This window comes from Prunus avium, chromosome 2 (assembly GCF_965620075.1).
Source record: "Prunus avium chromosome 2, drPruAviu1.hap1.1, whole genome shotgun sequence".
Taxonomy (NCBI): domain Eukaryota; kingdom Viridiplantae; phylum Streptophyta; class Magnoliopsida; order Rosales; family Rosaceae; genus Prunus; species Prunus avium.
This window is the reverse complement of record NC_142285.1, coordinates 43,952,005-43,974,700: the sequence shown is the minus strand read 5'-3', so window position 1 is coordinate 43,974,700 and position 22,696 is coordinate 43,952,005. Positions and strand designations below refer to the sequence as shown.

Here is a 22,696-nt window from a genome sequence, read left to right as displayed (position 1 = left end):
ATCACATAATCTGTCCGCAAACTCAAAACCCCATTTAATTACAAAGATGGAACAGCAACACTTACGACTAAGTTTAATGTTTCTCTTTCAAAAACTACAAAAGAAAAAAAAAATGGTTGTTTCAAGGTTTCTTCTTCATAGGACTTCCAAATCTAATACCAAACACACCAAGAACCATCAGTTTTACGCTTAAGATGGAGAGGATGGAGAACACGTCCTAACCAAATGCTTTCAGCAATGAAACTTCCAGATTGACAATGTGCAAATAATGCTGCAAATGCTCAGTAGTTAGTATCTCGCTTTTGTTCTGCACTCAATGCTTCAATGCCTGACAAAAAATTTGTTGTTAGCAAGCCGGTTTCAGGATGTTAAATAACTTAAGAAATTAGTTCCCCCCCATATACAATAGTTATCATTGCCAGATACCTTACTGAAACTTGGAAAGGAAGAACATATCAAGCATAATTTAGTTCAGAGTTCAACATCAAATAACTCCCTAGTTCCTGATACATCAGTAGTCCACAAGACATACTGTCATGAATTACTAAGGGTTTGGTTAACTTCAACCACGGGATAGCTGTAAAAATGCAGCTGAGTGTTACCTAAATTTGACATGTTTAGATTCCGGGTGTTTGCGCACTTTGGCCACAAGTATATAAGAAACTTCTAGGCAGATTCTTCTTTTCTTATTTTAACCTAAATTCGTTCGTGATCTAACATATTCAACTGAACATCTTGACTAACAGATTGTAAGGAAAGTTTTCGGAAGTTATACCTGAGAAGCCATAATCCATGTTCTATCTATCCAATCTTGGCGTGGTCTCAAATCAGAGTGCTCAAACAGCAATTCATCTTTTGTACCTTTGAAGTAAACTCTGTACCTTGGCCCACGAAGGACCTTGCGGATCTCACCTTCCCACCATCCATCATTATAGAAAGCATCAACCTCTTCGTTCAGACTAAAACTTTCAACCACAACAGTTTCAGGTGGACAAGGCCTTATGTGCTGTGCATCGACCTCTTCTGTCAAGAACTCTTTACCATCATTTGTTTTTATGCTCATATATCGAATGAGAAATTTGTCCTTACCCATTACTTTGACAATATTTGCAGCAAACCAAGCACCTTGAAATCCATCTTCATCAGTGCAAATCTCAACTTGTGTTCCTTGTACAAAGTCCTCTTTCATCCGAGGCTTTGGTTCCTTGGTATTTGAGACATCCTGCAGTCCAAGTTTTGAGGAATTTGCATTTCAGTTAAAATAAGATAGAGGAAATCCACAAAATAGGAGATAAAACTAGATAATGAAAAAAGTAAATGATCATATCAAATACACTGTACATGTTCAACTATTAAACAAGACATCAGAAACATTTGGTTGCATCTTACAAGGTTTTTGAAATTGACCATTCAACCTTTAAACTCATTTGGAGATAATTCACAACATGTAATAATTGTCTAACCATTGATATAACTTCCTTAATCAAAAGAGAAGGCCAACAAACATTTTCTTTTCACTTGGTTGCATCTGACAAGGTTTATGAAATCGACCTGTTCAACCTTTAAACTCATATGATTCAGACTTCTTTTTTATTTTATTTTTTAAACATGAATAATCAAAGGAAAAAGTAGAAATCTACCACTCTTTCTCAACAGCAAGAGGGCAAAAGACCGGTCTTAAATCTTTCATACATTCTCAGAATCAAGCAATCCAATCTTCTAATCCAACATAAGCTATCTGTCAAGGAAGGAGGAGACTGGCCAACAGATCAAGCAAAATGGGAGGAAATACAAGGTTCGTATACTCTCCCAAAGAACAGCAAAGCAGCTAACGGGGTATTTGGCACTAAACATGGTTTTCAGGAAGTCTGTCATGAATATGCTACCTCTTTCTCTGTCGATCATTCTCGACTAAGATCAAGTTTTCCACAATTCAATAACAATAACATTGGTTTTTCTCCTTATCCCCTGACTATAGTCCCATGAAACTAGTTCAAAGGTCAGCTGATCACTGGTCCTCAGAATCCCAGCTCAAGCCAAATGGAAGAAAAAAAGTAGAAAGGAAAAGAAAAGGCTCTTTACAATATGCGCATATATTATTTTAAAGCAGAACAGAACAGAACAGAACACCCCTAAATTTTCATACTAGGAAAATACATACCCATATTACGAAATAGATAATGGGAAAAGCACGTAATAACAAAAGTTATTCATTCTTCAGGCTTTAAACCAAAACAAAAACCAAATGCTTCTTATATCTCCTATCCGGTAACAAAACAATCATAGAGGGCAAATCATCACAGAAAATCCCAAAATTAATATTATCCCTTGAATTGATTAATGGCACACCAAGAAAAAAATAAAAATAACAAAGGCAATCAAGAAAAAGGCGATTCATTACTTACGCCTTGCTGAAGAGGTGGAAGCCAAGAGCCCTTGACCCACTCCCGGTGAAGCCTGAGCTCCTCCGACTCAAACTCAAACTTCTCCTTGGCAAACCGAAAATAAACCCCAAACGTCGAGTCCTTCATAACATCAGTGATGACTCCCTCCCACCACCCGCCACAGAACAAGGCATCAACGACGTCGCCTAACTTGAAGCAGCAGTACTTATTTTCTTGGGGCGGCAAGGGCCTTATGAGCGCCACGTCCACCTCTTCCTCCACCTCATTGCGCTGCTGGTGCCTCTTCCTCCTGCTGAACTTGCCATCAATCTTGGCCTTCACTTTGTTATATTCAACTTTCAACTTGGTTTTATCTCTCGACTTGCCGATGATTTTTGCCGGGAACAGCGTGCCACGCATATTGTGGATTGGACTAGTCACCTCCACCTCGTCGCCAATCTTAAAATTGGAGCCAACCATTGAAGCTCTCTCTCTCTCTCTCTCTCTCTCTCTCTATATATCAGGGCACCGCCTTCGCTTTAGGGCTTTTCTCTTATTTTTCTTCTCAACTCAAGGGGTTCGTTCGCATCAAGTACAGTAAAGTAGCAGATAGATACAGGTGGAAGATGAAGCGTTGGGGAGGGTGGGTCCATCAAACCAAAAGCGGGTCTTTTCTTCATTTACACGTAGCTTCTAATTCCAGTTATAAAATAATTTTGTTTTTTTTCTTTCAATACTTGTTATGGTTTTATGATTTTGGATTAAGGCACTATAATATAGACTACACACTGATTGAAGAAATGTGACCCGAAAAGTGAATATCTTTTTGTTTTTGGCCAGAAAATGTTTATGATCAGCTTATCCCGCTCAGAAAAATTAATTCATAAAATGATATAAAAACCAACTTCTTCCCTCTCAGAAAATTGAAATGACCAGATTAATAGAAGGCCAAAACTGGACAAAATTCTCTGTTGCGCGGCATATGTCGGAAACAAAATACACTCAGACAAGAGCTTTCAATGATCAACGTGACATCTAACAATTACTTGAATTACATAATAATAATGTCTTGGATATGCTAGGACCCAGGCTTTCCTCCTGTTGCAAGTCATACGCTCTTCATTATATAACACAGTGCTTTGGTTGGACATTGGCGTTCCCTGCAAGCATGATCGAGTCTTGGATTGCACCATGGCAGCACGGAACACTACTGCCAAACTAAATGCATACAAATTCAATCATATATCTCAATTTAAGATAAGTCAACAAGTTTCTTGCAATTGACTACAATTGAAATACTTACACACAACTGGATAATGCTAGTCTGCAAGCCTTCTTCTTCCTAGAGCTTTTATCGTCTTTCCTCGTGAAGATGACAAATAAGATCCTTGTTTGTATCTTAATAATTAGGCCTCCGCCCAAAAAGTACATAACATTTCTTCCTTTTTTTAAAAAGCACGCAGCAAACAAAACCTTTGGAGTACCATGAAACATTGAGCAACACCAACTCTTCAGATTACCATGGAAGTTAATCAGAAGATTCACTTTCAAGAGCTGGAATTCTGCGGAAACGTGCAAAGTAACGTGAATACGACACATCAATTTTATTTGACGACACTGATCTCTTCCGCCTTGCCAAAAACCCTTTCCCAGAAAGTGAATCGTGCAAATCTCCCAGGTCCATCTCTTTCCTGACCCGACCACTTTCAAGTAGAAACCTGGAAATCAACAACAACAAAATTGTAAACGAATCTAAATTGGATGTCAAATATAACTGAAGAGCAGGATATTAAAATCACAAGACAGAAACTATCGCCTTGTAAAGAGTAAAAGCCTTTTAGTGTCACACAATGAACTCTGGTACATGGAAAACCATACCGCTGGCGAATAATTTTAAAAGCTTCTTTTGTTGCATAAGGTAGCCCTGTCTTTGGATCACGGTACCTGCAACATCAAATGAATTCATTAAGCGGACGTATTATACAAGATGGCCAGCTTAACCTAAATAAATTGTATGTTTCCAACACCATCAATCCTCACTCTCCATGGCCACTCAGAACTGCTCTAACATTTATCATCATTTACCTGGCACCACACATTCATTCATCAAACAGCACGCTCATTAGTGCATTGTTTAAGAGGTGGACAATAGCCGTGACAGACTAACAACTAACAATCAATCTTTTCAATCTCTCTCTCTCTCTCTCTCTCTCTCTCTCTCTCTCTCTCTCTCTCTCTCACACACACACACACACACACACACACATATAAGCACTTACTTGGCAGGTAAACCAGTAACTGCACAAACAGCTTTCTCAGGGTCTGGAAATAAAAAGAAATAAAAATACATAAAAACCATTGTTATGAAAAATAAAACATAAATAATAAATCCCTGAGCAACACATTCATCTAAACTATCACTTACAGGGAGCAGTCGTGGTAGAGATTTCAGACTGAAATGATAATCCTCTACTGAATTCCAGATATGAGCAACCTAAAGAAATGTAGTTTTGAAATTTCTTTATCAGAGAATGATATTGCCACAATGATCAAATTTGTGTATGCTAACAATATATATTTTTCAAAAATGAAAATGAAAAGATCAGAATATTGTAAAGCTGAAAGCTTACCATCTTTTGAGAAATATCGTACTTGCGGGCCAGTATAGACAGCTTTGTGCACAATTGCTCTTTTCTTAACTTCTTCCTCCCTTGCTAGAACACGCTCCAAATTCCTCAAGTTCATAATTTCTGAAGTTTTGCAGGTAACAATTCAAGTTTAGATACAACTAGCTTCAATTTCAAGTAAATATAAATAAGTACCCAGCAATTCAAATCACATACTAATTACGAATATTGAGGCTTAAAGTACAAACCTGTTTGAGCTGCTTCTAAAAGCATCTCTTCTTGGGTCATCCTCTTCTCTTCGCCTTCCTTTTTTCTCTTTATCGGCTAATGTAAAAGAAAATTTATATTCATTAAAAATAGTATGATATGTTAATCAACGCAATGATCTCACAAACAAATAACAGTGGTCTTTAATCAGAATTTGGAGTACATTCAACATCAAATGCTATTGAAAACTGACCTTCATGGTTGCTTGCAAAGCCGCACGTATTGCATCCCTCTCGGCTTGCCTGATAATCACTGAAGTTCTTGAAGATTTTCTCACGATTCTCTCTCCTTCTCCTTCCTCAGGAGCATCGTGATGCTGTTCAGGTTGGGAAGATTTCTCATTTTCAACCTTAGATTCTTTCTCTAATTCCGTTAGCACTTTCTTCTTCTTCTTCTTCTTGCTTGATTGCTTTCCCGGAAATATCAACCGCTTCTTTGTCTGAACTCTGTAATTATAATTCATTGAATTTAACTAAATTCTGAGTAAAAGAAATATAAATGTCATTTGGGTAAGCAAAACTCAACCTTTCCTCTGCCTCGTTGTTATCTTCTCCTTCGTCCGGGTCTGGCTCCTACCAACAATTTAAGCAAGTCTAAGCAAGATAGAACTGGTAGGAAACTAACATTTGAAGTGAACAATCCAAGAAAAAAAACTCACATCTTCGTCGAAGTCACTATCAAACTCGTCAGCAACCTCAGGCTCTGCTTCATAGTTACCATCCTCTTCATCCTACCAGAATATAAAATTCATAAAGGTAACTATAAATATTTGACTAAATTCAGACTTTTTTTTGTTCATGCACGAAAGAAGATGTTACAGTAAAACACACCTCTTTAAGAGCCTCCTGATTCCAGAACATCTCGTCCTCTTCGATTTCCTCATCAAGTAATTTGGTCATTCTGAAAATCGTAAAACGAAAAAATGCTTAAACCTCAAATCAATCGAATTCATTAACCCAGTTATTGAACTTTAGTTACCTCTTCCCTCTGGTGGCGCGAGAGGTACGATCAAGAATCAAAGGCGGGTCATTTTTGGGGGTCTCCATGGCAACCCAAGAGAAATTACAAGGACGAAATTGAAAAATCGATTTGATTTGGATCAGCTGAAATATGCCCTAGCACCCCCGCCAAAGTTTCAATCTCACCTCACTGGTAAACCCTCACCCCACAGCCTAATTAGTAATTCATAGGGGAAGAGAAAGAGATAAATAAAAACGATATGTCGTTCTATTTGTGGCTTATTATAAACAAACGGCATGTCGTTATTATAGATTTTCCAGATAGAGTAGAGTGTCGTGTTGTATTTGAGTGAATTTCAGAAGAAGGAAATTGATCGACGTTGTAGGCTTGGAGCTGGCTCAGCCAAACCGTACAAAGACGAAGCTCGCAGTGCAGTTGAAGTAGAAGTTCTTCGAGAGGCTCTTTCTATCTTTCCTCAAACGCAATCTATCATCTCAGAATGGCCACTACTCTTCGGTGCCCTCAAGCAGTAGCACCACTTCCATGGAGGGCGAGAAGGCCCAACAACAGCAGAGGCACAATCCCAATGGGGCCCCGCCAGGTGTCGAACATCCGGGCCTTCGGGCGAAGCGACATCGGAAGCTTCGCGAGGGACGCGTGGCGGAGCGCCAACGACGGATTCGAGCGGTTCCTATTCGAGGCCAAGAAGACGGCGGAGCGCTTGGACCGCCGCTATGCCCTTTCCCGCCGCTTCGACACTATCGCTCGGTCCGCCGCTGCACGCGCCCGTGAAATTGACAGAGACCTCGAGATTGGGACGCGCTGGCGCGCCTTTAGCATGGATTTTAGCAGAAATTGGCCTAGGGTTTGTTCTCTCGCTTTTACTATTTTGGTCTAATATGCATATGCATATGCATCCGACGTGTCGTTGTGTTTACTGAATTCCTTCATGTTTGGTTGGTGTTTGCAATTTGTGCAGTACAGGAAGCAGCTTAATGATTTCCTGGAAACCCCACTGGGGAGAAGTTTTGCGGTAAGTTAACATTTGCTACAATTGTGTGATGGTCTTCAGTTTATGTTCAACTAATTCAACTTCTTTTTATGTTTTGAATGATTTTGAAGACAATCTTCTTCCTGTGGTTTGCATTATCCGGATGGCTTTTTCGGTTATTGATATTCGCTACATGGGTACTGCCGTTTGCTGCTCCTCTGGTCATTGGAGCAGTTGCCAATAACCTTGTTATTAAGGTATTGCTAGCTTCCTGCTGCTACAAGTTGAATATGTTAATGTTTGTGTTAGTGTTACTGGGTATGGCTCATCATTTTTCATAATTATATTAGTTGCAAGCCTGCAACTAAGCTGAGTGAGTTTTATGGCAAGTTTTACTTTGTAATGTAACCAATTTCTTCATAGGACTAATTGTGTTCGTTGCACCAAATTTGGACAGGGGGCTTGTCCAGCTTGTAAGAGGCAATTTGTTGGTTATAAGAACCAAGTAATTCGTTGTGCAAGCTGCGGAAACACTGTGTGGCAGCCAAAAGGGGACTTCTTTTCAAGAGATGGTAGAGGCCCGTCTTCGTCGAAATCAGAGCCGGAGATTATTGATGTTGAGTTTGAAGAGAAATGAGGAGATACCCAAGTTGTGTGGAAGATCACGCCTGGTAGACTTTTAGATTACATACATAGAGAAAACGCAAGAGTTTTTACTTTTCATTTCAGCTGATATAAAGTCTTGTTCTTGGTTTTCATCTTGTTGTAAATTATGCCTCCTGTATTTTGGAAGTAAGAATTGTTCAATCATGCCAATTGTATATCTTTTGCTCTACTATAGGAAGGTTGAGAAACAAAATACAAGGCCTTTTTGCTGATGACAGAAAAAATCTTTATATTGATAGGCAGTTCTTATGGTCTGCAGTGAATCAAGTTAGTATGAGTGATCAGCAAAAGTTTTGGTGCTCCATGTGGCAGCTTTAAGCGAGAAAATTGGTATGTCTTGAGAAAGAAAATTAAAATTACTGTGCTCTTATTACTTCAATTTTCTGTATTATTGGGCAGCAAGGTACTCTTTTCCTTTTGGCCAAGGGTAGCAAAGGTTGTGTAGCATGGATTTAGCTATGTCAATGTTGTTACTCTGTCAGTATCGAGCAACGAAAAGAAACCGGTCAAACACAAATGCAGATATCCAGTGCAGAAAAGCTCATGAAATCTTATACTTGTGTATTTTGAAGTCATGTTTTTAGAAGAGAATCTCGTATCTCTGTTTGTATACTCCAAGAATCTGCCTTTTGTTGCAGTGTATTGTTGTTTATTGCCATTTTGAGCTTGGTATCATTTTTGTCGAGAAGAAGTTATCTCGTGTGATGATTGATCTATAAGACCAATGCACATGAAATCGAGCAAAAAATAAACACCAGCATTATGCACATGAAATTGATGTATATAACAAACACCAGCATTATACATTGACGAGTTTGAATATTAAAAGCTATAAGCCTGTATAGGTTAGGTTTACATAACATCAATTATGCATCTGTAAGAGATTAGAGATGCTTGACGTCCAAACTAAAGACTGAGTTTCATCTTTAAACAAGAGCTTGATATTTCCATTGTTGCTCCTTAGGCTGATTGAAAGTTTGCCCTGACCCTGAGCTTCCTGGGTTCCCTCCATCACGTGCAAAATCTTGTCTGCAAAGCATTAAGTTTTACTTCACAATTCTAATAAATAAAGAAATAAATAAATAAAAGCGTAGTTCAGGGAAAAGAAAAAGGAAAACAAAATCAGAAGCCTTTGATCTTACATTCCTTTCTTGTGGCTAAGAATCCCAGATGCTTCTTTTGGAGGCTAAGCATGAGCTGACTATGCTTTGAATATATGCAGGCCCACCCGTATGTTCTGCTTCCTGCTTGCACAAACAAGAATCTCTCTTTATTTTTTCATATAACAGCAAAAGCAAAGGTGTTAAATTGAAAAAATCTGTCCTTGCATTTTCTTTTACCAGAAGGAGTGACAACTGATAGCTCGGCTTTTACTTTAAGCAAATTTTGGCTTCTTGGAAAGTAGGCATTGCCCATAGCTCTTGCTTTGAGCGCTGCAACTCCTCTTAAACCTGGCAACTTATCATCGAGTTAGTTAACGTGTGTCATTTATGGGAGAAAAAAAGAAGAAGAGGAGGGCTCATCCGAAGATTATGGTGAAGGAAACATTGATCAAAACATTACATGTTGCAGCAGCAGCTGTAAGTGTGATCATGTCGTCAGTTGTTTGGATAGCCAAGCCGGAGTTGATGGCAGAAGAAACATGAGTTTTCTGTGCACCCAATGACTCTGCGGCTTCAGCACATACCGTGGTAACCAGAGCTGCGGCAGAAGCAACGATGTCACCTATAATGTGGTCGACGTCTTCCGCTGATTCTATGCTGCTGTTCTTGGAGTTGGAAGCAACGCTGGCAATAGCTGCAGCCAAGCGTGTGACAGAAAGGGCTGCATGAACTCTAGCTGTGTGAAGTCGAATATCATCTTTCTTCTTCACTCTCTGCAGTCCGAATATGCTTATTAAGGATTTGCCTCCTAACCATCCCTTTGTGTGCTTGGAGTTCATCTGAGAGAGAGAGAGAGAGAGATATATATATATATATATATATATATATATATATATATATATATATATATATACAAATATTTCCTAATTAGACGGGTCATTTTGAAGTGCACATGAGAGAAAGAGAGAGAGAGAGAGAGAGAGAGAGAGAGAGAGCTAATTACCCATATCGTGTCATCCACCCTACTGATCATAGGGCTTCTAGTACTAGTTTGGGATGACAACTCATCTATGACTTGTATCTCCAGTTTCTCTTCTGGTTCCCCTGAATTGAACTTGTCTTCCTGTTTCCCTGAGGTCCAGTTGTCATGTGAACCAAACAAGTCCTGTAAAAATTAACGTCATATTTATATGAACTTGAAGACAAGATATACATGATACATGCAAAGTGCCAAGAATTTGAAGACTCTCTCACACTTGATGTAAACATCTGCTGAAAGTTATAGGCTGATGGGCTCCATGAGCGACATAAAAACTCCATGGCATGGACGGGGCTCTGTGGAATCTCCGAAGAGCTGCAGAAAGAAGAAGAAGAAGAAGAAGAAGAAGATGACAACGTTTTTTGTTTTCTCTGTAAGCATTGCTCTGTTCTGTGCCAAGACTCCAGCTTTCCATTCTAATCAACAGTATAATTGGGAAGTCAATTTCTCTTGTTTGTTATTTAAACTTGTCAAGATAAAAGTCTATATGCTGGCTTTAGACTCACTGTGTTAGTTGATTGGTGCTGGGTTTTAAAGGAGACTGATCTGCCTGGCCTAACTGTCCCTGGTAGTTCCTCCATGAGAACTCAAGTCTTTAATCAATGCTACCTGTACAAGAAAATTATATATATAGATATAAGCAAGCCATTTTCGACCAACATTTGATGATTTATATGCATGGGGTTTATGTTTATCTCTTGCATTGCATTAGTAGATTTTTATTCTACAAAACAAAGAAGAGGAATCCGAATGTGAAACAAAAAGGTCAGAGAAGAAGAAGATGAACATAACACAAAGTCACAGTAAAGGTGGCTTCTCTTCTCTCTGTAATACAAAAGAAGGAAGAGTTACTTACTGCTCAGAATAACACAAAAGAAGGAAGAGTTACTTCAATAGGAAAGCTAATGAGAACGCCAGTTTACTTTTTTTTTACTACTTGAGGAAGGTGGCAACTGAGAAACTTGCCCAAATAAGCTTAAGTTATTACTATAAGTAATAAAGCTCCTGGATTTGTGCAATCTGTTTATAACTAGGAACTGGGGTATTTCCAAAAATAATATTCTCTTGATAGGTTGTGAGATTCCATCTCTTTGCATACTCATATTATATGCGGTTCTTGTGCGCATGAGACAACTTTTATTATAAGTACTCTTCTCTTTCGTCTTTTTTGTATTGTCGAATCGAATTGATATCTTAATTTTGCGTTGGATTGTATAAACAACGCCTCGGAAAGCTTAAGCAACACTTAAAGATGGGGGAAAATAATGGTTAATGGTTAAAATAACGACATTCACATCCCAATTGCAATGCCTATTCTCGGGATATGTCAATAAGGCATAGTTACTTATCTCTAGACTAGACTAAAGAGGGAGCGAAGTTTAATTATTGGTAAAAATAGGCATCATCATCCTATTTTAGGTTAATGGGGGTCCTTGGGATCACGTGGGAGCCAAGAAAGATGACCAATTGTGTCTTCTTTGTTCATTTCTCTCTCGTGCCAATTTAGTTTTGCCCAATCGTTCTAATACTACATGCAATGATGCAAAGATTAAGGCAGCTGCACATGCAATAGATATATAGGGATCCATGCGCTCCGCCCCTTATGCCATATCCCCATCATTAATCTACAATTTTGATGCACTTAACAATGTGGTCCTTCAGCCTACTACTTCTACCACTGCTAATATCATATTAATGGAGCGCTAATCCAAAATGCAAACCAGTTTGCACGTATTGTTTCAAGGTTCAAATGTACGTTTAATTTTTAGAAATTTCAAATTACGGTTTTAATGTGATATGTTTTCACTGGAAGTCAAATTGCAAACAGGATCTCTCCCATTGGGGAAAGAATTTTCACTCAAGCCTGCAAAAATTGCATACCAAGGCCAAATGTACAACCTGATTAAAGAAAAGAAAAGAAAAGAAAAGAAAAGATATACAAATTGAAAAATTAGCTTCGTCACGTCAACTGTACGTATATAATGGATGACTTAATGAGACATAAATTCAAAAATAAAACATTCAATGACAAAAATCTCGTTGATTCCACACCCTATATCTGTTCTGTTCAGCAATACATGTGTTTCTGTAGTAGTAAACTTGTTTGCTGGTCGTGACATCATCATGTAACCAAACCAAATGATGGTTGGTTGCAAAGGCAAAAACGACGCAATGACCTGAACCTATACAAGAAAGACACCATAACTGGTATTCCCACGATAAGAACATGTGTTCATGCAGCATGCAGCTTTGAATTATAAACTTCACATTTTTCAACTTCCTATCCCACCTTACAACACGTATTTATGGATGGGGGCTACAACCTTTCTATCTTGTAATCTACCGCAGAAAAGCTTAGCCTGCACACATCAAAATAATGATACAATCTTTCTCGTTTGCTGCGTAGGACCTTGACATGACAGCAAGACAGGCGAGTTCCAACAAGTCCATCATTCATTTCGGATGGAATAATACTTGTCCGAGAGTGTTGGAGATTTTGAGATTTCATTCATAAGGTTCTTGAACTTAAGGCTGCAATCTCCACCACTGCAGGATAAACAAATATAACAAAGCAGTAGAAGATTCATCAATGTCAAAACAAACACATGCACGCAAAGGAAAGCAAAATACTGGAGAAAGGAGGTCTGATTAATCCAAAGACCTAATTCAATCCAACCTCTTTACCACCTAGCCAAGGACCACAGTTATTTCTGATTTACTTAATCACTCCAGTCTATAGAGGACGAACAAATGCACACAAGAATTTCATGCAGAACCTACATCAGGACATAGATAAAAGGCAAAGGGTGAAACCTTATACGATGCAAGGATGCAATTGCTCTAAGAGCGCTGCGAATCATATCTTCATTGCGATCTACTTCTTGCTTGACAGCATCTTGCTTTGGCTTAAAGTTAATAGTTTTTTGGAGAGGATCCACCAATGAGTCCAGCACTGAAGGACAGAAAATTTTACATTACTTAATAAACTGCAGAAGATCTGAACATTAGGGGGGGGGGGGGAGGGAATCAGTAAATTAACTGACCAGCCAGAACGGCAGATGGACACTTGTCCGCAAGCTTTGAGAGGATAAGATGGCAAGGCATCTTAACATCATAATGATCTGGAAAAGAAAAATCCAATTCAGTTAGGAAGGTAATAAATTTAACAAGCACCACATGTTAACCATACATCTTCAAATTTGCATAAACCAAAACTAAACTCACCGTCCAAACCAGATCTAAGATAAGGAACAATAAAAGATGAAGGGTTCACTTGATCAAGACAACTGTCCAGCAATGTGTCCACACATTCAAATGCAGCCTTCCTTAACTCAAGCCCATCATCCACAATGTGCTTAAAAGGACCAAGATCAACTGTCCTGATCAATTCTTTCTGCATCCAGAATTTTCACGTTAAATAAGATAACTCAAGACTAACACAGGAAACAAATTAACGAATGATAGAAGGTGGTGTTGCGTAAAACATAGAGCACAGCAGTATTAATACCATGAATGTCCTATCTTCTGTAAAGGCACTCTATATCATAACATCAACTGCATAACAAAGAGATAAACTTCAAAACACTCAACCAACCTTGATGACAGTTTGGTCATAAAGAAGTGGCAACAGCTCAGGAAGAAGCCCCTTAATCAGGTTTGGCTTATTGTGGGCAAATGTACTTAAAGCCAACACAGCCGCACGCCTAACATGCTGCATGGAGTCATAGCAAATCAGTCACCACACAGTCAACCAACCTAGAACATAAAACAATACTGAAAAGAGAAACAATCAAGAGGGGAAAAAACAAAAAGATGGCATAAACCCAAACACTTAGTTTATCAAGCACTAGAAATCTGAGACTTACCCGGTCATCATCCTTAATAAGCATCAGGAATGATGAGATTTCAGGATATAAAATCTCATCTATCTTCTCTGGCCTCTCAACTACTGAATATTTAACTGCAATGACAACAGTAGCTCTTGTGAAAGCAGCTGGGCTGGTTGTTCGCACCTACAGGGAATTAGGATTAGAAACATAGATATGCAACCCAACAAATACTCTTTACTCATAATCTTATGGAGAAGGCACAGGGTCATCTGACCAGATACCTTAAGTGCAGGAACAAGTTTTGCGGGTTCAATAAGTGCAATTTTACCCAGACACTCAGCTACTACATTGCGAACACCCTCTTCCTCACTTTCACAGTGATTAAAAAGTAAATTAAGTATCTTCTCAACACTCGAATCCTGAAACTCTGCTTTATCTACAGACTGCCTTACTATGACCTGAAAAATGGTTGAAAATAAACTTAAACCCAACAGAATAAAACATTTCAGGAAACAAAATCAGGCTCTTAAAGTTCAGAAGAATGCACCTCCTTCAGAGAATGAAGCAAGAGATACTGTTTTTTCTGTTGATTGTCAATCTGGTCCAAAATAAAAGGCAAATACTTGAGCAGGTTACCAACAGCAATATTGCCAAGAGCGTAGGAGGCTGCAGATTTGATCTCTTCAAAAGGAGATTGAAAGGACTCAATGACAATATTCTCTATATGGTCATGGGAGCTTAGATCTTTCCTCCTTCCAATCTCCCCGAGACACAGCAATGCAAGGTGCTGCTTAGCCTATATCATATGAAGAAAGCAATTATACTGGGCTCAAATAAAAGTTATATAATAATAAAAAAACAATAAATCAACTAGATTCAATCAATCTACCCCAAATTTATAATGAGAGTTTGCCTACCACCAAATTGCCTTCATTTTTTAAGATTACCAAATAATAATAAATCGTGAAAAGTTAATTAGTCTATCCCTATTTGCTTACAAAAACCAAAACACTGTCATCTGTGAAGATAACCCTAACTGAGTTGTTTTCTTTTGGGAGGGGGACTTACTGAATTTGTACTGCTGTCATCTTTGAGAATTTCAGTTAGCATGTTCACGGTAGATGAACATTGCTGATCACCAGCAGCAAGGCAAAGAACAGCCACACATTGAGCTATTGAATACAAAGCTTGTTTTGCAACCCCACCTGACTGGGGAGATGGTTTAGCACTTGATAGCAGAGAGTCTAGTAAGGTATCGAAACTTGTGTTTGCAGAATACACCAATGAAGCAAAAAAGTTTTGCAAAGCCTGCAACATCCAACAAAGAATGTTCTCAAACATGCGCAAAGTTTCTAGATCAAGACAAAACACCAGTTAGATAGGTAAAATTACCAAAAGGGCTTGCCCCTGCAGCAATGAGCTCTTAATTAACGTTAGTGCTTGTGGAAGAACTTTGTTTCTAACAGCCAAACCAACAACCGGGCTTGACCTGTCTGCCATCAAGGTGCAGCAGAGTTCCAGGGCGAGGGCCGTCATATGCAAGTCCGAATCACTGGAAATGGGTATTAGATAGACACTAGGGTTCAGAAACTAAACCACCCAGCCACCAATCACACAAAAATTTGAAAAGAACAAAATAAAATTGGTGGAAGTAGCAAGAGAAACCTTATCAGTGTGGCAAGTTCTACAATAATAACTTCATAAGCAGATGAGCCAATTTTATCTCCATAAGCAACAATGAGGGAATTCAGGGTCCCCAATGTTGCCTGTCTTAGAGGCCGATTAGCCTGATTTCCACAAAGGCAAAGAATATTAGGATTAATTTCATAGGTCTTTGAGTGATTCTAAGAAAAAATCTCATAAAACATTTTGTAAAAAAGATTATGAATTCAACAACAAATTAAGTAAATTTCCATACCTTCCTTAAGAATGCAGTCAACTCTGCAATCACTTGCTCCAACACACATGATAGATCTATTTTCAGTGGAGAAGCAGCAATGACAGCAAATGCCTGGATGCAAAACACTTAAGGTCTTAGAAACTTAACACATGTACATAATAATACGGAGTCCCAAATGTATATCTTCAGAAAAGAAAGGCCAAAAAATAGACATCAGCATACAGATCGCAAACGAACAGTCACAGCCAGTCACAAAAGTGAGCAAAAGAATTACCTTCACAGCAGTAAGTCGAGTGATTTCATTTCCCATCCGATCGACCAATACAGGAAGGCATACAGGTAGTTCAACATCAAGGTTATCACCAAATGTTGACACAACTAGACCCATGCAAGATATAGCACATTCCTTTACCTCCTGCATAAGAATAGGCATGAGCCACAATACAGACAAAAACAATTAAGAAGTACATATAAAGTAAAATTTCTTAAATTTTACTGACCTGATCTTGATCTTGGTTTGTCAAGCGTGACATTATGGCATTATATATTGGATGAACATAAGGTTTGAAATCAAAACCATCCCCCTACATGGAACCAAATCATATAAGTAGAGAATGGTTTAATTGGACACAAGACTAAGAGTGCCAACTAATTTACCTCAATATTCGGGCGAACGACACGGACAAGTTCCCCACACACCCTTAATGCCTCAGCTGTGACTTTGTAATAACGCTCTCCCACAGCAGATAAAACAGGACTAGAAAGAGCCTGCAAGAATATGAGTTTATATTTTATAACGTCCCCACACCGAATGCAACTTGTGGTCTACTTCACTTTTAAAAAAAAATAAGAAACTTGTGGTCTATTTCTCGATATCATATCACCATATTCATAACATACCATATTCGTACGAGTTACTGCACTTACCTCAATATAAGGATGGAAAACAGAAGGAGAATGAGAAGCCAGCACCAATCGTGCAAATATAAGAGCTTCAATCTTCAAATTGGAGGTAGAAGACTTATCCTAGAAAAAATTACAAGGAATCCCCAAAAAAAGGAAAGGGAACAAATGTTGGCATCAGAAAAAAAAATTATATTAGTTCAAAATACACTTCCAATTTGAGACAATTTTACTTACACTTAATGCCTTTTCAATTCCTGGAATGAGTGAACCAATGTGATCAGCCAGGCAATCTGGCAAGACCACCACAAGCTCTTTCAAAACAGAAAACGTGCCAACCTGAAAATAGATAAATGTTATAGTTCATAACATTCCCACAACGGACAATCCAAAAGATACTTAAAAAATCCTACCTTTGTCTTGATAGATTTCTCACGTAGCTGCCTATTTATAGATCTGACAATCTTTGGCACTTCTTGCTTCAATAACCATCTTGGACTGCAAAACATGCCAATAATTTAGCAAAGGCATCTAATAACTCAGAACTAGGACAAATTCAATTCCCTAGTTAAGAATCTAAGATTTAAAAAACCACACTTAACCGGGCAAATGCTAGAGGCAAAAGAGAAAACAAACTGCATGTACTTTGACACTCAGATAACATTACAAGTTTACAACTAAGTTACCTCTGTTCATTTATCTCAATCTGTCCTTTTGTAACATTTCCAGTCTGCTGCAACAGTTCAATGAATGTATTGAAAACATCCATCTGCAACAAAATAATATCAGATAATTAATCCTGTGAATCTTAATGAGAAGATCCACTGACATTCATTCTGGTTTACCTTGACATTTTCCTCCCTCTCTTTAAACCTGTCAATTAATTTTGGACAAGCCTGCGGAAAAGCAGAAAGTGTTTAATGATTTCATTGAAGGACTATCTGAGAATTGAAGGAAATTAAACATCAAATTTCAAGTCGACGAGAGGTCCATACCAAGTAAAATGGAAAATCATAATGTTACAAATATATCAAAAACACGAGAGCACACAAAAACATAATGAGAAATTTCAAGAGAAATTGCAAAGATACCTCCTCATACAGCTTTGAAAGCATCTCAGGACGGGAAACGATTAATGCTGCTAAGCATTTAGCTGCTGCTCTTCGGACTTTCCAGCTTACATCTTCATCATCCGTATATTCAGTCGCACTCTCACTACAACATAATAAAGCCAGAATGTTTAGAAATCATATAGTGCACATGTGACTCTGAATCAAACATAACCTCAAACAGATTGAAAACATACTCATCTTCTTCCTCCTCGTGAGTTTCATCATCAGTATCCTCCTCCATGTTATCAGTGAAGTTCGGGTCATAACTTAGATATTCCAAATTAAGATGAAGAATTTCATCACAATAGGAAGAAATATCCCTGGGGCACCTAAGCAGAAAACTTTCTAATGCCTGCAGTCAAAATAAAGCATATATGAACAAAACCAATATATATGTATAAAAAAAATTGGTTTAGACATAACATACCTTTCACATAATCCAGGAAATCTTATGAAAAATACCAACACAACAAAGAAAAACATACATACAGTACCTGCAAGCTGTATTCACGAAGCTCCTCATCATTCTCTGATGCACTTGTGCAGTAATTAATTAGCACTGGGACCGTGTCAGAAAGATGGGGTCCAAAACGATATCCAACAGCACGACTGCACACCATAATATCAAACTAGTTACCAAAAGTAAGTTAACTGTAGACCATAAGCACATTACACGGTATCTAAGACTAAAGTCAGATACTTGTAATCCGTGGGAAACTACGTTGACAGTGAAGTCATGCGTTCCAGTCTTTTTTGCCCATGTATGCCCCCACTTGAAAGTCAAGCAAATCAGCACAAGAATGCATACCATAAAGCTCACCTTAAAGCACCAATCATCTGAATATTTGTACGAGTCATTTCTGATTTTGAGCTTTTATTTCTCAAGTTCTGAACAACTTCAACTGTTGCCTTTGCTAACAAATCATCTGACAAGCTCGAAGCAAGAGAAGCTAAAGGCAAAACAATTTGTCAAGTTCAATCTACCATTCAATTTATGAAACAAAACAAGGAAAATCTACATCTAATTTCTCAATACCAATTTCCACAAGTATGAACAATAGTAGTATGCTAGAGCCAAATCAAAGAGGTTTCTACGTACATGGTAATTTATGCCTATTTCTTCATAAAATTTGGTTAGTCACAAGCCTCAGAAACTATTAGAATTCAGAAATAAGTACACCACTAAGAACCCAAACCAGAACCCTTAGTTCTGAATGGTAAACAAAAACCCAAAATTGTTATTAAAAAAAAAAAAGACTAAATGTGAGTGGCAACAGTCAATCCAAACGGCCTTCAGATCTTCGAAAAAACTAATACATGTTTGAGGTAAGCATAAGTGACTGCAAGGAATCCAGTGAATCTTACCAATGCATGACACAGTTTTCTTCCTGACACCGGCTTGAGTGGAACTCAACTGAGACAAGAGAGCACCTAATAGCAGCTCATGGTCGGTTGCCATTAGATTGCCAAACTTATGAAGAACATCACATAAGATATCAAGACTTTCACATTTTATCTCTTGGCTCATTCCCTGGGATAAATTAGAGCACAACAGATTAGCAAGAAAAACCAAAAGTTGGCATCTAGAAATAGCAATGCAATGGAATAAATGAATGAATTAGATGGAGAAACAGATGATAGCAGAGGAAATGAAAGATAGTATAAATTGATTCTGACTAATCTCCAGTTTTTTCATTGAATTTAATCACTAGTTAATAAGCCCTTGATTTGATTCTAAAACTCAAGAATCAATGGAGAAGGAGAGAGTCACTGATCCATTCAACCAAGGGACATGAATAACTCATTTTCACTAATTTTAATTCTGGTGTTCCAGTCCTTTATAAACATGGCCTATAAACCAGTTTTCCTTCTAAATCAAGTTGGTTTAAGCATCAAACAAAATTGAAACAAATACAAAAAGAGAAAGCACAAATGTCCACATGGAACAAAAACAAAACCAACTTATGCACATCAGTTCTTTGTGCTCGTAAATTTGTAATTTCTAAAGCCTTTTCAATGTTTATACAGCCTTAGTACTTTCCAAAGTGTGATAATTTACAAATTAGAAACATCTCTAAGGTCATCATAGATATAATTTTCTAGACTACATATGCTAATCATCAATCTTGTTAGGTGCTTCATCTCCAAGTTAGTAGCATCCAACATATCTTATTAAATGATAAAGGGAGTCTTGACTGAAAAAGGAAAAAAAGTCTATAATAAAGTGACAAAAGATAAGAGTTACTAACTCACTGGGCCAGTAATTCCATTAATCAACTGTGGCAAAATAGACAGAAGAATAGACTGTGCAAGAGATTGAGTAGAAATTTCAGCAATAATAGTCTTCAAAGCTATGCTTGCAATGTCACGATGCTGATCCTTCTCCTTTAGCAATTTCTCACAAAGTTTATTTGTCATCTCCACAACTCGTTGCTCGCTGACCTTCTTAACTAATGGAGCAAGACTGTGGTATGACATAAAAACAACAAATAAATAATCAAACTAAAAGTTGTATCAATTTGATACTATAGCATCTGTATCACATAACTTTTTCTCTTTTCCCACTCATTTTATCATTGATACACCGAGAGAACATAAGGCATCGACAGCATGTCATGCCTACTTTTGATTTGTAAACCACTTCAAATTTCAGGGACATGGTACTTGAAATCGCCCATGCCTGAAATTTGCTGGGAGACTTCCATAACATTCTACTAATTTACCTACAATCTGCGTCAATATGTCTATAGAAACTTATACAAGGTTACTTTACATGCAAAGAAGTACCAAAGCATTATGAGTTTGTATGCTTGTTCATTACAATTCACCAAGAGTTACATAGCAATCGCCCAGAACACTGGCCAGAATATTTGTACAACTACAACCACAATAATGAATGCTGAATAGAATTAAACCAGATACATATTCCATACCATTTCACAGCCAATCCAGATACATCACCCGCAACATCATCAAGTTGCTGAATTATAATATTTGACAACTTTATCTCTAGATCACCATCAGCTTTAAAATTTTCTTTGTTTAATTCACTCAACAAATCAGATGTTGCCATATATCTGAAATCCTTATCTTTGCCGGTCATCTGAAAAACAAACTCGAACAAGTCAAAACGTATCACACATGCAGCACAGCTGAAAGACGCAACCAGTAAACACACATTCATCTTCCTTTAGCCAGAAAACACCTAAGAGGATCACACCTTTTCCAGTATACCGGTCATTGCTAGGTTCGCCATCTTGGCGATACTATATGAAGGGTACTGTGTGCAGCGAACTGAAGAAAAAAATTGATGCTCGCCTATATCAAAATCTGACAAGAAATAAAAAGAAAATTCAAGTATTAGATAATCAGAGATTATGAAACCCAGTACACATACTACATGTACATAAAAGAAAAATAACCCAACACGAAAAAGAAACCCCAGCGGCCTAATCAATAATAGCAACAAGTTTATAACTACGAAAAACACCAATTACACAAAATCGGAAAACTAACCCTAGCGACATTGTCAAACTTAAAGCTAGCGATAAGCAAAGCTATAAAGTATATATAGATTGTATCGGGTAACAATGTATGGCAAACTTCAATGTATTGAGATACACCATCAGACGCATTCGGCAGAAAGCCTCCCAAATAGTCTATCAAAAATAAATGGTGAAAGAAGGAAAAAACGAGAAGAATAAATTAAATAGAGAGCGGATGGGCAAAAGGGGGAAGATGAAAAAAAGTTGAATCGGTGAAAAGAAAAGTAGAAGAAGAGAGAGAAGCTAACCGGCGGTTTGCGACGACCGGCAACTACCGGCGACGAGGTCTCAGTGAGTCACAGTGGGAGGTTGGTTTGGTTCGGAGTTCATTTAGCGTAGGGCATGGTGGAGAGAGTGTTAGGAAGGAACGCCCTTTTATATACGTGGACAATCAAAGCACTGGACTTGTATCCCAAGATCCGCAATATCATCCCTCCACCCCAAACCACGCGCCCAACTAAACATTTTTCTTTTTCTTTCTTTCTATTTCTTTACATTTTGTGGGTTTCTTTTTCATTTTTTTCTTCTTCAAATTGGTCATGACATTTCCCAAAATCCTGAATCCTGATTTTCATATCTTTCTTTAAAGATGATCAAATATCATTCTCACAAAATAAGTGTCATTACTTACCATCCAATTTCATTAAAAATAGTGACGTGTAATTATGTTAAATACAACGACGAGACATATTATTTGAAAGACATACAAGTGTAACTTGACACGTGTATATCTCTTTCAAGTTTTAGTATAACTTGAAATATGAAGGAAGGTGGACTAAGTTGAGTATAAGGTAAGAAATTAGCAATTGAGTTTAAGGGTTGAGAAGTTGTGTATTTCTCTTTTTGGTGACTCATCCAAATTGCGATAAAGTAGTTGAGCCCATTATTGTTTGTTTGATGTGCTGGCCTTGGTCCATTGTGAAATTGGAAGATGTGCTTTCAGAAAAAAACAAACGAAACCGAAAAGGAGAAAAAAGGAGCGGTGGTCTCAAAATAACTTCTTACAGCAAAGATAAACATTTTTTTTATTTATATTACAATTTGGACGATACAACAAACACTCAAAAATATCAATATTCCGTAAGAATATATATGCTTGTAATTAAGTGACACTGAATATTACTACATGAGAAAATAATACAAATTTTTATGTCACCATCTTATAAATCCACATACGTACTAATACTTATCCAGATTTCCTTTACTTTAATTTGATCAGAGATTCCAATAAATCATTTCAATTGCTCTGTATATATCTCATAATCAAATGGATTTGAAAATGAAATTGTTGTTAATGAATGCACGGAAATCATTAAACAATGATTTGGATTGTATATAGGGTTTAACTTATATACAAATCAGTCCCTGC

General features: G+C 37.7%; 5 protein-coding genes across 8 annotated transcripts; 1 reads left to right on the top strand and 4 right to left on the bottom strand.

Moving 5' to 3' along the window:
• Positions 1 to 11: 11 nt before the first annotated feature.
• Positions 12 to 2,997, bottom strand: LOC110749675 (protein AGENET DOMAIN (AGD)-CONTAINING P1-like). The gene is made up of 3 exons (XM_021949829.2): positions 2,406 to 2,997; positions 776 to 1,222; positions 12 to 328 (listed from the first exon to the last, which is right to left on the bottom strand). The coding sequence occupies exons 1-3, from the start codon at positions 2,862 to 2,864 to the stop codon at positions 314 to 316; spliced, it is 921 nt and encodes a 306-aa protein (XP_021805521.1). The 5' UTR covers positions 2,865 to 2,997; the 3' UTR covers positions 12 to 313.
• A 766-nt stretch (positions 2,998 to 3,763) lies between these two features.
• On the bottom strand, positions 3,764 to 6,463 carry SWC2 (DNA binding protein SWC2). The gene is made up of 11 exons (XM_021949747.2): positions 6,257 to 6,463; positions 6,109 to 6,178; positions 5,937 to 6,008; positions 5,804 to 5,850; positions 5,472 to 5,724; positions 5,260 to 5,335; positions 5,015 to 5,134; positions 4,810 to 4,878; positions 4,664 to 4,706; positions 4,263 to 4,328; positions 3,764 to 4,102 (listed from the first exon to the last, which is right to left on the bottom strand). The coding sequence occupies exons 1-11, from the start codon at positions 6,322 to 6,324 to the stop codon at positions 3,913 to 3,915; spliced, it is 1,074 nt and encodes a 357-aa protein (XP_021805439.1). The 5' UTR covers positions 6,325 to 6,463; the 3' UTR covers positions 3,764 to 3,912.
• A 120-nt stretch (positions 6,464 to 6,583) lies between these two features.
• On the top strand, positions 6,584 to 8,586 carry LOC110749607 (replicase polyprotein 1ab protein). 3 transcript variants are annotated; one of them, XM_021949750.2, is made up of 5 exons: positions 6,584 to 7,103; positions 7,218 to 7,271; positions 7,361 to 7,486; positions 7,687 to 7,900; positions 8,155 to 8,586. In XM_021949750.2, the coding sequence occupies exons 1-4, from the start codon at positions 6,738 to 6,740 to the stop codon at positions 7,864 to 7,866; spliced, it is 726 nt and encodes a 241-aa protein (XP_021805442.1). In that variant the 5' UTR covers positions 6,584 to 6,737; the 3' UTR covers positions 7,867 to 7,900; positions 8,155 to 8,586. The 3 variants fall into 3 exon arrangements, with proteins under 3 accessions (XP_021805442.1, XP_021805441.1, XP_021805440.1); XM_021949749.2 differs by having other exon boundaries at positions 8,135 to 8,586; XM_021949748.2 differs by having other exon boundaries at positions 6,585 to 7,103; positions 7,687 to 8,586.
• An 81-nt stretch (positions 8,587 to 8,667) lies between these two features.
• LOC110749627 (uncharacterized) lies at positions 8,668 to 10,684 on the bottom strand. The gene is made up of 7 exons (XM_088247837.1): positions 10,544 to 10,684; positions 10,253 to 10,453; positions 10,002 to 10,163; positions 9,459 to 9,837; positions 9,236 to 9,346; positions 9,038 to 9,139; positions 8,668 to 8,924 (listed from the first exon to the last, which is right to left on the bottom strand). The coding sequence occupies exons 1-7, from the start codon at positions 10,616 to 10,618 to the stop codon at positions 8,758 to 8,760; spliced, it is 1,197 nt and encodes a 398-aa protein (XP_088103963.1). The 5' UTR covers positions 10,619 to 10,684; the 3' UTR covers positions 8,668 to 8,757.
• A 1,379-nt stretch (positions 10,685 to 12,063) lies between these two features.
• LOC110749573 (cullin-associated and neddylation dissociated) lies at positions 12,064 to 21,735 on the bottom strand. Of its 2 annotated transcripts, XM_088248752.1 has the most exons (30): positions 21,576 to 21,728; positions 21,299 to 21,441; positions 21,003 to 21,112; positions 20,716 to 20,885; positions 20,036 to 20,246; positions 19,148 to 19,313; positions 18,603 to 18,732; positions 18,277 to 18,391; positions 17,977 to 18,134; positions 17,762 to 17,885; positions 17,516 to 17,566; positions 17,357 to 17,439; positions 17,084 to 17,168; positions 16,908 to 17,009; positions 16,695 to 16,793; positions 16,425 to 16,535; positions 16,268 to 16,351; positions 16,042 to 16,182; positions 15,786 to 15,878; positions 15,533 to 15,654; positions 15,260 to 15,419; positions 14,936 to 15,175; positions 14,415 to 14,663; positions 14,149 to 14,325; positions 13,904 to 14,050; positions 13,633 to 13,749; positions 13,263 to 13,431; positions 13,082 to 13,159; positions 12,852 to 12,990; positions 12,064 to 12,584 (listed from the first exon to the last, which is right to left on the bottom strand). In XM_088248752.1, exons 3-30 carry the CDS (start codon positions 21,036 to 21,038, stop codon positions 12,488 to 12,490), a joined length of 3,654 nt encoding a protein of 1,217 aa, XP_088104878.1. In that variant the 5' UTR covers positions 21,039 to 21,112; positions 21,299 to 21,441; positions 21,576 to 21,728; the 3' UTR covers positions 12,064 to 12,487. The 2 variants fall into 2 exon arrangements, with proteins under 2 accessions (XP_088104878.1, XP_021805383.1); XM_021949691.2 differs by lacking the exon at positions 21,299 to 21,441 and having other exon boundaries at positions 21,576 to 21,735.
• Between the last annotated feature and the right edge of the window lie 961 nt (positions 21,736 to 22,696).

What these genes read in the sequence shown, in the direction of transcription:
- LOC110749675 (XM_021949829.2), bottom strand. Translation starts at nt 2,864, where the DNA reads ATGGTTGGCTCCAATTTTAAGATTGGCGACGAGGTGGAGGTGACTAGT. An exon ending in TTCCACCTCTTCAGCAAGGC is followed by an intron (nt 1,223 to 2,405) that starts GTAAGTAATGAA and finishes CTTGGACTGCAG; the next exon opens with GATGTCTCAAATACCAAGGA.
- LOC110749573 (XM_021949691.2), bottom strand. Translation starts at nt 21,038, where the DNA reads ATGGCGAACCTAGCAATGACCGGTATACTGGAAAAG. An exon ending in TTTCAAAGCTGTATGAGGAG is followed by an intron (nt 17,567 to 17,761) that starts GTATCTTTGCAA and finishes GCTTTTCCGCAG; the next exon opens with GCTTGTCCAAAATTAATTGA. An exon ending in TGACTGCATTCTTAAGGAAG is followed by an intron (nt 15,655 to 15,785) that starts GTATGGAAATTT and finishes TGTGGAAATCAG; the next exon opens with GCTAATCGGCCTCTAAGACA.
- LOC110749607 (XM_021949750.2), top strand. Translation starts at nt 6,738, where the DNA reads ATGGCCACTACTCTTCGGTGCCCTCAAGCAGTAGCACCACTTCCATGG. An exon ending in TTAGCAGAAATTGGCCTAGG is followed by an intron (nt 7,104 to 7,217) that starts GTTTGTTCTCTC and finishes CAATTTGTGCAG; the next exon opens with TACAGGAAGCAGCTTAATGA. An exon ending in CCAATAACCTTGTTATTAAG is followed by an intron (nt 7,487 to 7,686) that starts GTATTGCTAGCT and finishes AAATTTGGACAG; the next exon opens with GGGGCTTGTCCAGCTTGTAA.
- LOC110749627 (XM_088247837.1), bottom strand. Translation starts at nt 10,618, where the DNA reads ATGGAGGAACTACCAGGGACAGTTAGGCCAGGCAGATCAGTCTCCTTT. An exon ending in AGCACCAATCAACTAACACA is followed by an intron (nt 10,454 to 10,543) that starts GTGAGTCTAAAG and finishes ACTGTTGATTAG; the next exon opens with AATGGAAAGCTGGAGTCTTG. An exon ending in AGCAGATGTTTACATCAAGT is followed by an intron (nt 10,164 to 10,252) that starts GTGAGAGAGTCT and finishes TAATTTTTACAG; the next exon opens with GACTTGTTTGGTTCACATGA.
- SWC2 (XM_021949747.2), bottom strand. Translation starts at nt 6,324, where the DNA reads ATGGAGACCCCCAAAAATGACCCGCCTTTGATTCTTGATCGTACCTCT. An exon ending in ATAGTGACTTCGACGAAGAT is followed by an intron (nt 5,851 to 5,936) that starts GTGAGTTTTTTT and finishes AATTGTTGGTAG; the next exon opens with GAGCCAGACCCGGACGAAGG. An exon ending in CTTTGCAAGCAACCATGAAG is followed by an intron (nt 5,336 to 5,471) that starts GTCAGTTTTCAA and finishes CTTTTACATTAG; the next exon opens with CCGATAAAGAGAAAAAAGGA.